Source organism: Ornithodoros turicata, chromosome 7, assembly GCF_037126465.1.
Source record: "Ornithodoros turicata isolate Travis chromosome 7, ASM3712646v1, whole genome shotgun sequence".
NCBI classification, from domain to species: Eukaryota; Metazoa; Arthropoda; class Arachnida; order Ixodida; family Argasidae; genus Ornithodoros; species Ornithodoros turicata.
The window spans coordinates 38,311,435-38,329,228 of record NC_088207.1 but is presented as its reverse complement, the minus strand read 5'-3'; the positions used below and the strand labels follow the sequence as shown (position 1 = coordinate 38,329,228).

Below are 17,794 nucleotides of genomic sequence, written 5' to 3'. Positions count from 1 at the left end.
CGTGGGCCCACGTCGGTCCAGATACTAGTTATGGCCTAAGTTGCTGACGCGCTATAAAATAACGCCAGTCACCAGACACTAGACTACCGCGTTTATTTCGCATCTGGGGGAAAGCATAACAACTCCTTTATATAAAGTGAGGTGCTTAAAATGGCAACTTCCGCCTTCTTCCCCACAGGAGGCAAGTCGGTCATTGATATGGAATTTATGCAGCGGTACTCCGCACGCAGACAGCAAGTGGCTGGGCTGAGAGAGTACGTCTAGCACGTCTACGGTACTATTCCAGCCAAGTCTATCAGAAACATAATGGGTGTATTATAACGCGACTAGCCGCCGTCTTTTGCTTTCCAGATTGAAGGCCGAGACAAAGATTAGCGTAGCAGATTTTGAGAGTGTGATTGAGAACTCCACTCACTTCATATTTCCTACGCTGCTACAAGAGTCGGAAAGGCGTGCAGCCGCTCAGCTACATGGAACACTAAATATAGAGTGTGATTCATGTCTCGCGTTTCATCGGGGAATCTCACCTCTTCTTTTCGCGTTCACGCTGTCTCCGATTGCACAACTTTGCACTCCCCTACATATACTGTTCTCCGCAAGCGTAGCGCGGCCGGTTTGAATCGGATCCTTGTGGCTGCCAGAACAAACTTTCATTCAAGGCTATAGCTTCGGACGAATACTGACGAACTTCTCCATGCGCTATACAAGCTTTTCACGTCAGCTGCCTTTCCCTTCTTTCCACCGTTGCTCTTCATTTCTAGCACCCCGCTCGCGACGAACAGTCTGGCTTGCACGCAGGTATCTCCGCATTGATAATCATAGGCTCGATTGTATGCACGATTCACGGGCACCTTCGGCTATCGGCGCGCTGACAGTGCAGTGTTTGCGATGTGGTGTGTTCTGTGCTTGCTCCTTGGACTCTGCTACGCGTCATCTTCGAGCGATTTTACGCTTACAGTGTTGCATACGAACGACGTACATTCTCACTTCCTGGAGACGGACCCTTTCGGGGGACGATGCAAGCCGGAGAGGAAAAACCGGTGTGTCGGCGGCGTGGCCAGACATCTGACGCTGGTGAGGAACGCTTACTGAGTGTGTGTATTGCAGGTGGGAAGGCGGTAAAAACGGCCGTCGGCAGAACACCCGTTCACTAATATTGGACGTACCTAATTCCGTCTGCGGCTAATACATGGACCAGTTACGTAGCATTCGTAACTGTTACGATAACAGTTGTGCTTTGAGGACGTATAGTAACGTAAATTAAGCTGAGATAACACAGCTAACGGAAAGGCTCTGCTTTGCAGACGGCATGACCCTGGTACCACGTGATCATATGTGTTCACGCTGAGCAAAATCGCGCTTTTAGTTCGTTTGGGTTCGCCTTCAGGTTTGGGTTAGGTCAGGTGGGTTTAGTTAGGTTCCTAAAAGCTAAATTAGGCATAGCGTATAACCTGCAACACAAACTGAAAGTCGGTACTTGACGACTTCTGTTCCCTATTGGTACACCAAGTGTTGGCAACAGTACCGTCGGTGTAGGATGGTGTCTTGCAAGCATAGGAGGGTGTATTAGGGAGCTTTTAGTAGATCGTAAGCACTCTACGAAAGCGGTACGATAAAGGAAGCTGTCAAATCAAAGATCGGTCATCAAGTCATCAACTTTGAAAAGTAAAGCGATTGGCTTCTCAGGCTTCCGGGAAGGTGTGTGGTGTGGGCAACGAAGAATGTGGTCCAGGTCCTAGAGCACCGCAGCGACAGCACTCTCCGGGTCTCTTAGACAGCTGGACTCCCGCCCCTCCTCCCTTTCAAAATTGCTTGGTCCCTGGCCGAATCCAGCCCACCAACGCTGTGCGCACAATGCTCTTTTGACCTTTTTGGACACAATGAGACTTCGATCCTTATTGTGAAGGGGCTCATTGTTTCATTCCCCACATCACCACCAGCAATGGGGGAGAGTATCGCCTCTGGCGATGAAACTCCCCATTCATTACCTTACAATAAAGTTGTTTTTGTTCTTGTTTTTTTCTCATGCTTTCGTAATCTGTTATCGTGTGTACCTCTCGATCTACCAGGCTATTTGGTAATTCCATAAGCGAAATGGCATATAGCGGTACTTTGCCTTCACTGGAAAGATCCAAGTCTCACCCGTTTTTTATCTTTTTGCTAGCTCATTGTTTCAAATAGATTTAGGAGGGGGCGCTAAACAAACTGGTCACTAATGTATCCTTTCTATTGCGTTTTTATACTGTCTGATGACCCAGGGAGAGTTTTAGTGCACAGGACGCTATCGCCTTTGCGTACGTAAGGGATAGCGTTGGTGGTACTGCGCACGCGCAAAACATAAAGAGAGCTTCGCGCATTGCGCAGGAACACCACGCTATTCGTTACGTACGCAAAGGCAATAGCGTACGATGTACTAAAACTGTATTAAGTGTCCTTCGCGCTGCCTTAAAACGAGAGCGCGTTAGATACGATAACCGGAAAAGAGAGAGAGAGAGAAAAAAAAAGAAGAACGGCTACGTGGAGGCACGGAGCTTTTGCAGAAAGCCAATTGGCGAAGTCGTCCTTTTTAACTTACGTCTGCCTTGTACAAGCAGGTGCGAGGCCTGAAATGACTTTACCTATTAACGGCCGTAAAATATAATGAGCCGCGCATAACTGACGATGATGATGATGATGATGACGGACAGAAGAAGAAAAAATTGGGTTCGCACATTAACTGACTTTTTTCTGTATACTGTAGCTCTACTCGTGGTCTTGCGTGGTGATGGTGGTGCTGGTGAAATGGCTCGCCGTTGTCGGCCTCACAGAGGTGGGCAACGTCACGACTGACGCCCTGGGGGAATGTGCGCCCTGGGCCGACTTCTAAGGGAACTGTGACGACAGTGCCACAAATGAACACCCTCTCACGAATCAATCGAGCCACCCTATGAAACACATAGACACACAACGCATTCTTCTTTCCATTGTTGCCAGTCACACCTGCATTCACACCAGACACAATAACGTACTCGTTCCCATATTCCTATATGGAGCATAATCTAACTTATTCCTCACATTCATTCACTAGGTACACTCAGCAACATGACTGATAAGAGAGCTTGTACTTTGCTCGTTGTGTAACTGTTCCACAGATAGGGCTACACATGAGCTTGATAAAAGAACGACGTTCGATACTGCCATTCCTCAGCTACCGGCGACGTAGTGCCATGAGGCAGCGGCAATAGCAAGCAGTAAAGACGCTTTTTTAATGTCTGTTGTTTACGTCAGTTGCTTCATCCTAAAAAACAGTATTTCGAAGTTTGTTAGATCAATAAGAATGTCACCACAGCGTAATATTATGTTATTTTCGTCATACTTCATTGTCTTTTTTTTCTCTCTCTCTCTTTCTCGCCCCCTGATAGCGCTAAAGATTCCACAAGTTATCGTCATATGCTCTGTGTGTACGTCGACGTGTAACATAAAATATTACATCCGGCGATATCCGCAATGCAGGGAACAATGCAGATAACGTGTATGGCAGAGAACCTATAGCCATGGTGGAAGGAAACATTCCAGTGCACCACAAAACCCCAAAGCGGCACAATGTACTGAAAGTGCGAGTTGGTGCGAGTGCACAGGGGGAGAACGGGTAGATCAAGATCGTTTTCTTCGGCTTATGTTCTTCTTGCTTATGTCAATCCCTGCGGAATGAAGCATCACTCCGATAAGACAGTTATACAGGTCACCCATACGTACTTGAACGTTCCGTATACATTGTGCTGCTTGGGCCGGGCTTACGCTGTCAGGGGTGCTGCACAGACAAGCACGCAGCAGAGATACACAGATAAGCATAGTCGTTATCCTCCTGATAGCTCTATCGCAGTCAGTATTGTTTGGAATTTCAAGTTTTGGCCTTATAATTGATATTGCATAGCTTTACCTCGCGAGACAACCATTATCATGGGCGACGCCAGTGTGATCGGTTTGTCGATTAATTTTACCCATCTGAGTGTCCTTCAGCGTGCGCCTAAAGACCTGCACATGGCACACCGTATTTAAGCGTCTCTCCCAATTCCCTTTCTTTTTCTTTCTTTTTTTTTCGATGAACATATCTCCCCCCACCCCCTGCAAAATGGTGTCTAATGGTGTCTTTGACTCGTCCTCCCGATACTCCGAGCTGGAGGGGTCAGTCCGCATCGCACTCCGTCTCCGAGCCGGAGGTCTCGCGCGGAAGTGTCGAACGCAGCAGATTCGAGCAGAGTATCGGAGCGGGAACGTTAATTCACGTGGCTTCAAGTGTTTCCTGGTACCATACCATAACCATACCTCGTAGTCAAAACGACGACGACGCAAAATGCAGAACATGGCAGTTCTAGCCCGCCATAATGGCAGAGCAGAAACACTATTCAGTGAAGCTGGCGTTGTCACGTGACCGGAACACAGCCAGATTTTGCAATCGCTCCGACTGCGTTGGGGAGAGCTCTCAGAGTTGGAGGAGAGAGTTCCAAATGAACCGCTCGAATGCAGTGAGAGTGCTCTCTTTCTACCAGTTGAAGATGAAACAAACTACGTACCCAAAATATTGACCTGATTGTCGTACCTTGCACGTGTTTTGCGTAATTTGCGCATCTCTAGCAAATTGAGAAAGTTATAGAAGATTTCTCAAAAGCATTTTTCTGCTTATATGACGGGGATCTACTTTTAAGAAAGCAGAAGTCGGTTACTCACGCTCCATGGTCGCCTTGCAATTACAAACAGTTATATTGTGTACATCTTTTACAATATGAATTCGTTACTTAACACACATTTTCCTTGTATAGAGGACGATGCACTACCATGATCAACATATACAAAGTGCCAATTGAAAGCGATCAATTTGGGACGCTCGTTGTGTCTCCAACTTCTGTCGGAGGAGTCACCGTCGTGGTCTCGTCTCCGACAGTTGATGAGGCAGCCGTTGTCCACGCATCCTTAGTAGATGGTTCAACATTAGGCATCAAATGGAATAGGAGCAGCAACGTCGTTCCCCACGCTTCTTCTTCTGTTCTAAGCACCGTCGTCCCACCTTGAGGTTCGGTGTTAAACGATTTTCGGTGGGTAGTATTTTGTTTAGAAAGAATCGCATTCTCTTCAGACTTCGAGGATGCTATGGCTACACACAAAAAAATAAACATCATAGTGACAGTTCCAAGGCAACAAAACATAAGGCCATATCTGCGCTTGCGGTCTTCCAGTGAATCCGCTGCTCTCGCTTGCCCACCGTCCTCTGCCCTAGCCGTCTGCCGGGTGCCGGTGTCAGAGGATGCCATGCTGGACGTCCCTTAAAGCGTTCCCTGGAACATCCAGCCAACCAGCACAACACCTGAGGTGGTTCTTCTTCTTCTTCTAACTGGTGTGGCTCACAGCCAGAGTCAATAGACCACGGGTCAATGTGTCGGTGCGAGGGAGGATGAGGGGATGAGACTAAAGATTGATGGCACATTCCATTGGCAGAGCTGGGTCAATTTTTTTTTGCCCCGGGAAGGGACAGAAACTGTTCCATTGGCAGAATTGTGTGAGACGCTGAATGTTTCATTGGCGGAGTAAGGGCAAAACGTTTGCTCGAAAGAGCTATTGTTTTTGACCCACGAGACCAAAGCTAACCCAGGGGCGGATTACTGGCCACTTGTCGGTGCGTAGCGCAGCGTCGTCTCCATAGTAACGCGTGCTGCACGTGACCTGCTTCGTCGTCAGAAGGAAGAAGTGACCTTACTCGCACCACCGTCGCCGGTCGTGTGGCGTTCGTAGCCATTGGGCGAGGAGGTCAGCCGACGCAAAACGCTGCGAGGACAACAAACCCCACCCAGCGTGGGGCAAAATCTGCTCTCCCAATGGAATACGCCATGAGATTCTGTTGTTCCTTCTTCTTCTTCTTCTTCCTCAGAGATACTGGCCGCGATCCACAAAGGGAGATTGGAGGTAACGTGGTGGCAGATGAGGGACCAGCGTCACCACCACCACCGATGAGGCTGTACATAGGGTGAACAAAGGTTACACATTTCGATCGAGTCGTAAAAATACAAGATAACGTCTCTGGCGCTTCAAACTTTGCGGATTGGTAGTTATTCGCCTGAAGTTTTACCCATAGATTCTTTAAAAGCTGTCACTTTGTAGAAGAAAAAAAAAGTTAGAAGCACAGCAAATTACCACCCCATGTATTTCCTATTGCCCGGAAACCGCCATTTTTCCTCTCTCTGCTTCACGTTCATGTCACCAGGTATGCCTCTTCTCCCCACGCCCCGCTCATCCTCATTTCTTCTTCTACTTCTTCTGCCCCATGGAGAATGGCCATTAGCCACAAGGGCATCATTTAAATGATTAACAATAATAATAATTAATAATGCATTATTTTGTTTCTTAATTCTTCCTCGCAACAGATGGTTCGTCCACTGTCCTTTGCTTTTCTCTCTGACCTTTTTCTTCCCATGTCACATCGAGACTGTGAGGTACCCGGGTTCGAATCCCGGTGCCGACTGTGCTGTCTGGGGTTGGTTTTCCTCAGACGCTTTCGGACATATGTCGGAACAGTTCCCTTAGAAGTCGGCCCAGGACGCACATTCCCCCAGGGCGTCAGTCGTGACGTTGCCCACCTCTGTGAGGCTGACAACGGCGAGCCCTTTCATCATCATCATCACCACCTTCTTCTTGTTCTGCTTCCTCACACACGAAGGAAGATTGATCAGGGCTGTACGGAACTATGTAGAATGAATATATCCCTGTGAGAGTGTATATACACAATGATATGGGAGGAAATGAATTGTGTAAAATGAGTATGTCCCTTTGTTTATTGGATCCTCCTTGCGGTGCGGCTATTCCCGTTCGTCAACACTTTTCCCATGGGGCTCCCGCTGCTTAAGTGTTTGTTGAGCGCGTCCACCTCCAGCCATCAGTCAGTATATAGTGTCTTTCCAGAACGGAACCAATTCGACAAAAAAAAAATATCAGGTTGAGAAATGAAACGTACTTGAAGGAATATGCCATTCACCACAGACTATAACGATACTGGTTCAATGCTTTGTGAGTGAAATGGAAAATCAGTGAGAGTCTGCCACCTTTGCATGCCTTGCAATATAATACAGGGTGTTTCTATTAAATCACCGGGCTAAATAATTCGCGAACGGTTGCAACAATCGAAGTGCTTTCTTTTGTGCAAGTATCTGTTCGATACCACCTACAAGCTGCGCACCGTGTGAATAAGTGGGAGGCGCTCATTATTTAAATAAAAGTTCAAATGAGTTACGTGAAAAAAACATGACTTCTAAAGCAGGGCATCCGTCGGCACTAAAATGGCTACTACCCATTTTGGGACCTTCAGTGGACACCTTTTAGAGAAAAATCTGCCACCGAAGCGGGTCACTTGTTGCAGTAATTAATTGGTTTCGGTTTACATATTTTTGTCGCGGCTGCTCGCGGCGAAGCGCCAAGTCACACTGTCTCACTGAATTACCCTGGTATTTAAGACGTTCGCAATTCATTAATACATAGAGGACCCCGTGCCGTGCTATACTGTGTCCTTAAATCATCTAGGTTCTCGCCTTCGCATTATGATCAAATTGCTTGGGCCATGGTCAAATCCAGCTTTTACCAACGCACTGCCCTACAAGCAGCCTCTCCCCTTCCCGGGTGCTGCGTAGGGCTTCGGTTCTTACTGTGTGGCTCATCATCAAATTTTCAACAAATTACCACGATCAACGGGGTAGAGAATCGCCTGGTGCGATAAAACTAAACAAAGAAAAAAGAAAGACATACTAAAAACCGCAACAACAACAACAAGAAAAACACTATAATCCTCAAAATAAAATGCTGTTCTAGATTACCCTGCTGTTACACTCAGTAGTTCATCCAGAACCGCAAGCTCGGGGGGATGTTGCAAAAAAATTGAGGGTGCAGTTACATTGTAACAGTGGTATACAGGAAAAACAAAATGGGGAGTGTTGCCAAACATTTGGGGGAGTATTGGGTACGTCTGGATAAACCACTGGTTACGCTGCATATCACCTCCCAAGCAGCGCAATATATTGGCCCGGTATTGGACCAATGTTGGAAATGTGCAATATTGGCAATTGGTTATATGGCAATATTGGACCTAAATTGGACCAGTATTGACAATATCGGTCCAATATTGGGCCAAGATGTTTTGCCGCCTGGGCTGTGTCTGTTTCGTACTTCGACAGAAATGAGGAACAGCATGTCTGAAGCTTGCAGGAACTCACAGCAACTTGTTGGAGGCATGCAGGCTACAGTGCACTTCGTATGTAGAAATGACCTTACGTACCGTAACGGTTACGGCGTAACCCATTGAATAGAGATGTCGCACTTGTATCCGTGCTATAGACCGCGCTGTCTCGTCTCTATACCGATGCACATTTTCCTTTCGCCGAGGACGGAAGCAATATGGGAGAGGTAAACATTGCTTCCAAGCACCGTGTGTGGGATATTTCCGGCGCGCGCATTAAAGAACCCCCAGGTGGTCGAACAGCAAACAACAACTTTATTGCGAGATGATGAATGGGGAGTTTCATCGCCAGGGGCGATACTCTAACCCATTGCTGGTGGTGATGCGGGGAATGAAATAATGAGGTCCTTCACAACAAGGATCGAAGTCCTATGGTATCCAAAAGGCGGGAGAGAGCTTTGAGGGCAGAGCTTTGGTGGGTTGGATGTGGCCAGGGACCAAGCAATTTTGTGAGAGAAAGGGGGCGAGAGCCCAGCTCGTTAATGGATCCGGAGAGTACGGTTCGAGAAGGTTGGTAGTGTGGGTGTTGGTAGTGCTGGTAGTTGTGTGTTAATGGCTTACAACCTTATTGTCTACGAAGCACGGCACAGGCTGGTTCTCCAATGGGTTCCAGCACATTGCGGTGTCGAAGGGAATGAACAAGCCGACAGCGCCGCAGAAGCAGCTCTCTCGTCTCGGAGACGGACGCGTATTGCTATGCTGAGAGGAGATCGCCGTGCTCCGACGCCTTGTAACTCCCCTGGCTTCCCGCCAATGGACCGCTGACATTCTCCCCCCAGCCATGCTGACCAGAGTTGATCCAGCGCTCGCTTTCCGCATGCCTCGACATACCTATCGTCAAGATGCCGCACTAGTTCATCGAATGCGCCTCGATGTGGCTTTTACAGCGCAGTGGCGTTACCGCCTGACACAAGTTGACTCTCCCCAATGCTGTCACTGCGGTGCTTTCAAGACTTCATATCACTAAGGGCACACCGATTCGTCGATCCCCTATGTGGAACAATCCACGTTAACTTCAATATTCACAGATTGTTACGTCTGGAAAGAAAATCTGATATCTTGAAGTTTCACTTCCTCACTAGTGAACTGTAGGGATTTCCTTCCCTCGTCATCCTCTCATATGAACCTCTTTGGAATGGGGTAGGGTCCTGCACTCAACGCAGGGAAACATCCCACATCATCATCATCCATTCATCTATGTTGTTGTTGTTGTTGTTCGTCACTAGTTTAGTTACATTAATCACACACGGTTTCACATAGCAAAGTAGACGGTATACGAGTTTTCCTTCCTTCTTTTTTTTTATTTTTTCAATGAGAAAAGTTTAGAACTGTAGACGTGAGGAAAAAGAAGGAAAAAATCACATTATCATCATTGTTGCAGGCACGCAAGTTCCGCAAGGAAAAGGACAACGTCTTGTTTCTCAACGCAGGTGATTACTTTCAAGGGACGTCTTGGTACACGGTTCTCAAATACAGACCGCTAGCAGACGTGGTGAAACTGCTGCGCCACGATGCAATGGTATTGATATCTTTTTCCATCGGTGTCGACGTAAATCGTGTCACATTGTGACCTCTCGAGGTAACGGATGCGTTCCACGTTTGTCCAACGACAGTGCTTGGGCAACCACGAATTCGACGACGGGCCGGAAGGCTTAGCGCCGTACCTGCGTGAACTCGAGGGCGTCGTTCCCGTCGTCACGAGCAACGCAGATTTCAGTGCATCGCCGGCACTGAGAGATCTGCAAGTCAACAAATCAATTCTCCTTAACGTAGGCGGAATGAGAGTTGGAATAATTGGAGCAGTCACTCCAGACACGAAGACAGCCGCAAGACCAGGTAAGGCTCCTGGAGACGTCACTTGCTCTTGGAGAGTCCGAAACTATGCAGTTCCGCGGGTTCTTTCAAAAATTCGTTTCTACTTTGACCTACGTTTACCAGGTCGTTGTTGTGTGTTTTCTACAGGAGACGTTAAGTTGTTTCTTGTTGTATTTGATTTTAATGCTTACAACGTAATTTTATCAAAATACGGCACGCGGAAGAAGGTATCTTGGTCGAACAACAGCGTTGAAGACCAAAAAGCAGTTAACCCTCTGAAATTCATGTGGCTGTTGAATGTCAACGGAAGTATGTCGTCTTTTCCTGCTGCTTTCTTTTTCTTTCTTTTTTTTAATATCACATTCGCATTTCACATGCTGTTTGAGGAAGTGCATAAAAAGCACTCAAACCGGCTCGACTCGTTTAACATTGTCGCTAACGGCAACCGTTGTGGGTCTCTGATCAACTAATGGCGGATTCGTGCGGTCATTTCATGGCAACACGGCCCAGCGCTCGGAAATTGCTACGTCGGCGCACGCGCTGGATCACGTGACCGTTACCACCCGAACATGAGTGCCGGGAATCTAGTTGTTTTAGTCGTTTGGATCACGATACGGGCATCGCGGTCGCTGGTTTTCGGGTTTTGTCGTCTGCTAACCGACGAGAACTTCGACGTGCAGGCCAATGAGGGCTCGCCTCGTCACACTCACGATGCGGATGTGACGACACCGGATATATTTGGGCAGTCCGTTGCCCTGTCGCTTCGACGCCGGGCGAAAAAAAAAAGTGCTAGCTGGCACATTCGTGGCGCTCAGAAAGCGCAGGCTGCGGTATCTGGCAAAAAAAAAAAAAAAAAATTGCCACGAAGCGAGCACCCGAATTCGTCACAAGTCAACCAAGCTTTTGATGCTCGCCATGTGTACACTGTCCTCTCGTGTCTTCACACCGTTGTCGCGCTCCTTCGTTTTGCCATGTCTCTTCACCGACTCGCCCAACATTATGCCCTGTTAACCAAGTTGTCGTTTCTGCCAAACAGGAAACGTAACGTTCGAAGATGACCTGAGCAGCATCAGAAAGGAAGCGATCATACTGAAGAGAGCTGGCATAAAGATAATCATCGCCCTCACCCATGTGGGTTACAATAGAGACCAAGAGATAGCGCGAGAGATACCCCAAGTCAGCTTGGTCGTTGGTGGACACTCTCACACGCTCCTCTACACAGGTACGCAATCTGTTTATATATATATATATATATATATATAGTATCAAATAGGATGGTCGCTATAGAGTCGAATTGCCATGGTCTCGTATACTGCTGGCCATAACGGCCGAAGCGATGACCACACAGACCACATGCAGAGAGCTGGGTTCCACGAATGGACACTTGTTCGCTGCCTCCTATTGAAAGAAAAGTATGACCGAAGCTCCCGTCCCTTTCAGGGACCATCGTAATCCCCTCAAGACCGTGGCTTTCGGGCGCGACCTTGTTTGCCCCTAGCTTGGAGCGTAGTTCAACTCTACCAAATTGGTGGCGCTGTCGAACACTATGGCGTCATTTGCTTACAAACAGGGAGAGGTCTATTAAGGAATTAAGGAAACAAGGAATTAACGAGTTAAGAAGTTTACAAGTTAAGGAGTTAAGGAATTAACGTAATAACAATTTAACGTGCTTACGAGTTAACGTACTAACGACATAACGCATTAACGAGTTAACGACATAACGTATTAACGAGTTAACGTAATAACGAGTTAACGGGTTTACCAGTTAACGACTTCACATATTAACGTAATAGCGAATTGAAGTGAGAAATTTGGAAGGTCAGTTGTCTTTTCTGTCCCCCCGTAGACGCCGGCAGTGCGGAAGTTACAAAATGACTTTGGAGGGGGGGGGGTATGTTTATAAAAAAAAAAGAAAGAAAGAAAGACCAGACAAGGCGATGATTTTGGTACAAGCGACTAGCTTAAGGACAAACAATGTGACAGGTTATCACGTTTTTCTTTTTTTTTACTTTTTTTCAAATTCCGTATTAGCGCCGCGAAGCAACGGTGGCTATGAGCTGCGGACAGATGTGGACATAGGGAGAGAGGACAGCAGGTAGGAGTGGGGGACAAGGGGAGGTCCTCCATTTCCGTGACAAGTTAGAGCTTCCTTATGTTTCCTTGTGATTGAATGGCAGGTGAGCGTTTGCTACGAATGAATTAAATGGACAAATGAACTAAGGCTAGCTGTTGCTGTGAGGTACGAAGCGAAGTAATGACAACATGACAGAAGTGTTCACTGGATATAATTGGCACGCAAGGTCATGTTCTGTTAAGATTATATTTGATGCATATACCAACTAGCCCGATCCGTCACTGTGTTGCATATCCCCACAACGTCGTTAATAATCGTGCAAAGCGTGTTCTGCCTGCAGGCAAGGATCATCCGAAAGAAGACCGTCCCGGCGGCGAGTACCCGACGGTCGTAACGAGATCCGACGGCACCAAGGCGCTAGTTGTTCAGGCCTACTGGTTTGGAAAATACATGGGGCACCTCGATGTGACGTATAACGATGCCGGAGATATAAAGTCGTGGTCCGGAAAGCCCATTCTTCTTGATCAGACCATAGAACAAGGTAAATGCGTCTTACGGTATACTACATAGGCAGTTATGCTTGCGTTACTACACCATACACAAGTTTCTTGCAGCCTTCAAGATGACATGAAACACACTTTTACCGCTACTGTAATCATTTTCCAGACCAGGAGATGCTGGATGTCTTGGACAAGTACTTGCCAAACGTCACTGCAGCTGGTAGTACAGTCGTTGGCAGTTCCAAAGTGCTACTCATGGCTGATAACGGAATTTGCCGGAGGCAAGAGTGCAATATTGGGAATTTTATTGCGGACGCATTCTTCGATTTTTTTGCCGGAAAGCCAACGAGCACGAACGGTTCCTGGAGTGATGTTAATGGGTGCCTTCTCAACGGAGGAAGCATTCGTGGTTCAATCGGGCAAAGTGGTAAGCCTCAGAAGCGACATTGCTTTCAATAACAGCATAGCAACTTTGCTTCGATTATGAGGATTGTTTCATCGCCATAGAGGATAATCTACTGGACTGTCCGTGGAAATCAGGTGCAAGCAGGGATTACTTTTTTTTTTAAATATCAAGTATGCACTTAATCATGTGAAACAGGCCCCGCGATGTGCCTTTGCCTCAGGTCCCGCACACCCCTATCACCGGTCCTGGGTGCGAGTATTGTAACGAGGAAATGTAGAAGCCGAGTTAAGCGGTATGCAGGAGTTTCCATCTCTCCCTCTTCGTAACAATATAATAATCGGCCCCACGGTGAGGATGTCTTATATTGTGCAGCGCCAGTTAGGTTAGTAGCGTTTTTCAGGGCAGTGCGTTAGTGGGCTGCATTTGGATGGACAAAGCAATCTTGTCATAGTGAGAAGCCGAGAGACTAGTGGTTCCGGAAGGTTGGTAATGCCGGCAGTGGAAGAGGATGGCTACCAGATTGTTCCAAGTCAGATGTTCCAGATTTTCTATCACTTTGATGACCTGTTTAGTGTAGCTAAAATACACAGACCGTAGCATTTAAGGATGAAGACACACAGATCCAGGAACCGCCATGAGGAAAAACGTAAACGTTATGCGAACAACTCCTGCTATAACATGCTAAGAAGAAGCAGTGCACACATAAACAAGGAAGGAATCTGAATAGGCGAACGTGAAAGAAAGTGAAAGAGAATATGGCATGATTAAGGCGTCAAGCAGGAACTGAAACCGAAACGACTATCGGTTCGGTTACCGTTCAGTGTCAGAACTGTAAAAGCGGTTACGGTTACGGTATGCGTCGCTTTAATATTTGCGGTTACCGATAACCAAACAGTTGGACCGGTATTTTTTTTTTTCGGTTTTCTCTAGGATGTATCTGCAGGACGCGTGGATGTCGCAAAGTGAGATACAAAGTGCAAACGGGTAAAAATGGACATGTTTATCTGTTGCGCTCCGAAAAGGCAGTGCCGTGCAATCTGCCAAGTCGAAGAAACAGTGATCAGGGAAAGGTAACGGAATATTTTTTGTTTCCGTTACCACCTCCGCTACTGGCCCTTATTTGTTTCTGTTTCAGTTTCGGTTACCACCAGTTCAGTTTCGGTTTTCGGTACCGCCCCCCCCCCGCGCCCCCTTTTTGTTCTTCTTCTTTCTTTTCTTTCCTTTTTCTTAAATGGTTTGAGACCGTGACTTAACTTAATCCTGAAAACTTAATCCCTCTACGTTCTGAAGTCTATTTTGAGGACCCCGGGGATACATGCACACAAGAGACAACGTTTATTCAAAATATAGATATACCTGATTTCTATGAACAGCTAATATCAACGTGGTTTTCAGGAATGGTACTCACGCTTTCAACTTACAAGTCACCATAAGCGTATAAGAGCTATGCTTCCTTTATTTACTGTATACTACTTACTTATATGCTCCAGTTTGATAGTCCATTTTAGTTTTAGTTCTTCAGTTAATTTTCGTTTGCCTCATTGAGGTTTATTTCATCAATTTATCTACACGATACGGTAAAGAATTGCAGTAATTCGGGTCCTGCGGTACACGAATTATTACCGTAAGTTATTGTCGTTCCCGTTTCTGTTTCAGGTATTCTAAGTGTGCGATATACGTTTCTGTTTCTGTTACCGTTACCTGCTATATTTCCGGTATAATACTGTTCTGTTACCGTTTCTGTTACCTTTCCCTGACAGTGATCTCTTTCTTCCACGAAGTTTGGCCCTTTGCGACATTCTCCGTAAAATAATTTCTTGCTGTCTGTTTTATCTCGTGCACATTCATTTCCTCGTGCTGTAACAAGCTACGAGGCGAGAAAAACTGCGTGCGTTCAGCGGTTAAGCAGACGGATGTGGAAACAAACAACGTGCAACGCTTAGTATCGTAAATGATCACAGCAATACGGTTCATAGCTCATAAGGGATGTACGCAATACATGTCATACGAAGCGTATGCCATCCGATTATAGGTCCAAGCGCATAAGATAGTATACGTTGTCTACACAACTTCTGAATAAAAAACACATGGCGAAGAGGTCTACTTTAACAGAAGAACCTACATCAGAGTTGTAAATCGATACAAATATCGCATCCACAGTTGTTCGCGTTCACGCTCGAACCGATTCATACGAACCGGTAACCGAAATCACATTTTTCCGTTCCGGATACGGTTTCGGTCAACTGCTGATGCTGAATAGACCTCTAACCGATAAATGTCATCATGACGTTGGTAGACAGACAGAAACCGAAACAAATCGGAAGGAGAGGGCCGGGTTCCACGAATGGGCACTTGTTCGCTGCCTCCTATTGAAAGGAAAGTAGGACCGCGGGTCGGGCATCCCTTTCAGGGGACCATCGTAATGCCCTCAAGACCGTGGCTTTCGTACGCAACCTTGTTCACCTCTAGCTTCGAGCGTAGTTCAACAAATTGGTGGCACTGTCGAACACTATGACGTCATTTGTTTACAAACAGGGAGAGGTCTATTGCGGTGACGTTCCGGTTCCGGTTACTGAGAAAAACAGATTGGGTTCCAAGCGGTTTTCGGTTTCGTTCCGGTTTCAGTCCCTGGCGTCAATACCATAACTTGTGGCTACATCATCACGTGGTTTTGTTCCAGAAACCGTAATACGAGATGACCTCCTGTCGGTGATGCCGTTCGGAAACTCACTTGTAGTGGTTACTTTAACGGGAGCCCACCTGTGGGACCTATTCGAGCACTCTGTCGCGAACTATAGTCCGACAGAGGCACGTGGCGAATTTCTCCAAGTATCAGGTGAGCAAGACTTCCTTAAGTAAGTACACACACGTGCATGATTTTACGGAAGAGCTATTCTCAAACTAAGGTGCATGATTGTTCTTCAGGATTCCTCGTCACGTACGACGTTTCGCAGTCTCCGATGAAGCGGGTAGTATCTGTGGAGGCATTGTGTACTAACTGCTCTGTCCCCCGCTATGAGCACCTGGACGACCCGACCCTTTACAGGATAGTTACAATGTCCTACATGTACCAGGGAGGGGACGGCTACGACTTCAGCAAGGCTATTCATGCCGAAGACAAAGGTAAGCAGGTCCAAAACAGACATATCCTACGTATCGATACGCAGGAAAGGTTGTTTGTATGTGATGATGGCAGTTTTAACACCGCAGATATCTCGGGTGCAGTCTTATACCTACCCACGGGGATCAATATTGACTGGGTACCGGCAATACTGGACTATTATTGGATATGTATCGCCAATATCCACCCAGTATTGGGCCCGGATGTTGTGCTGTGTGGGTAGTGATGCCGCGAGGATGGGAATCCAACGGTTCAGTATTTAGGAACTTACAGGAAGACGTCGTATTCCAACAGTGTCTGGTATTCACAGTTGGTAGTTCACAATCTGGTATTGCGGTATTACTGGTATTCGCAGTTGCTTCATATGATGCATAGGTGAACAGGACTTGGGAATCGAATTCCTCAGCTGCATGTTCCAGTAGTTCTCTCTCACAGGTCCAAAAGATAAACCGAATGTGGAATGAATAAATTAGGTTCCGTTTGTTTGTACACACTGCGTGCCTCTACTGTGGGTAGTCCATACCAACCTAAGGCTGACTTACGTCCCTGCTTACTTGATCGCTAAATCGCAGTATCTCTCGTTCAGGTTACCTCGACTTGGATGTGTTTCAAGAGTATTTCACCAAGAGATCACCAGTGCAAGCGAAGCTCGAACATCGTATCAGAATACTCAGTCGTGCACCCACTCAGGAGAACGACGGCTCTTCAGCTAGAAGATCGTACAAGGGCAACGCAGCGGTGCTTCTGCTGACGTGCGTCTTCAGCGTATTACGGACATCCAAACCGCGGCACTTGCATATTTTAACATTTTGTTGAGTTTGTGACCCACGAGAATGCCATGGCGGAGCTAGTTTTATATATACGAGCACACACGTGTCATTATCATAACCTTGCTTAGTTTAAACGCGTTAGGACACTTTAATTAATATGTGTGGTTCATCACATCGTGCAGGCTTTGTGCTGCATGCAACAGCGTTGAAGGAAACAAAAAATTTTTTCTCCGATTTACGTATATTTGGCGAGATACCCTTGAACGAACCCTGATGTCGGGCTCTAAGGTGAGCGAGGGACGGTGCCTTCGACTGAGTCGCCGTGACGACGACAAAGCAAAACAGAAGTGCCCAGAAAAGCGAACCACGTGCGTCACAACGTAGCGGCAGACGGCATGCCCTCCTACTGTGAATCCGGTGGGGCAATACGGTTTCCAATGTCACGTGACCAAACATGACGCCACTGCACAAGCCGCGAGACAACTAGAAGGGAATGTGGAGAAGACTAGGGCAGTGGCCTTGTTCTCAAAGGACCAGTGCACGGCATGTGGAGTGTGGATCGATGAGATTTTATGAGGGATAATAATTGGGAGTAGATATACACGTAAGGTGGGTCCACTTACACGTGTTACAGGGCACATTGCTTACTTCCATTGCAAAGGCTAACTTGTACGGTTCATTTTGCTAGGTTCATATGGGACTGCTGTGGCTCTTGACGATTTGTGACCCAGTCTACTGTTTCTATATTTACAGATCGGAAACTCGAGATCCCCTAAGAACGCTTCTATGATATTTTTTTTATACAATATAAGTACAAATAAAGAATGTCGATCAATTTTCTATTTGAATGCCAG

At 46.8% G+C, this 17,794-nt stretch overlaps 1 protein-coding gene across 1 annotated transcript; it reads left to right on the top strand.

The window, feature by feature from the left end:
• The first annotated feature begins 621 nt into the window (after positions 1-621).
• On the top strand, positions 622-17,780 carry LOC135401038 (protein 5NUC-like). The gene is made up of 9 exons (XM_064633164.1): positions 622-1,074; positions 9,636-9,773; positions 9,868-10,090; positions 11,106-11,291; positions 12,484-12,684; positions 12,810-13,070; positions 15,730-15,885; positions 15,975-16,172; positions 16,757-17,780. The coding sequence occupies exons 1-9, from the start codon at positions 889-891 to the stop codon at positions 16,984-16,986; spliced, it is 1,779 nt and encodes a 592-aa protein (XP_064489234.1). The 5' UTR covers positions 622-888; the 3' UTR covers positions 16,987-17,780.
• The last annotated feature ends 14 nt before the right edge of the window (positions 17,781-17,794 follow it).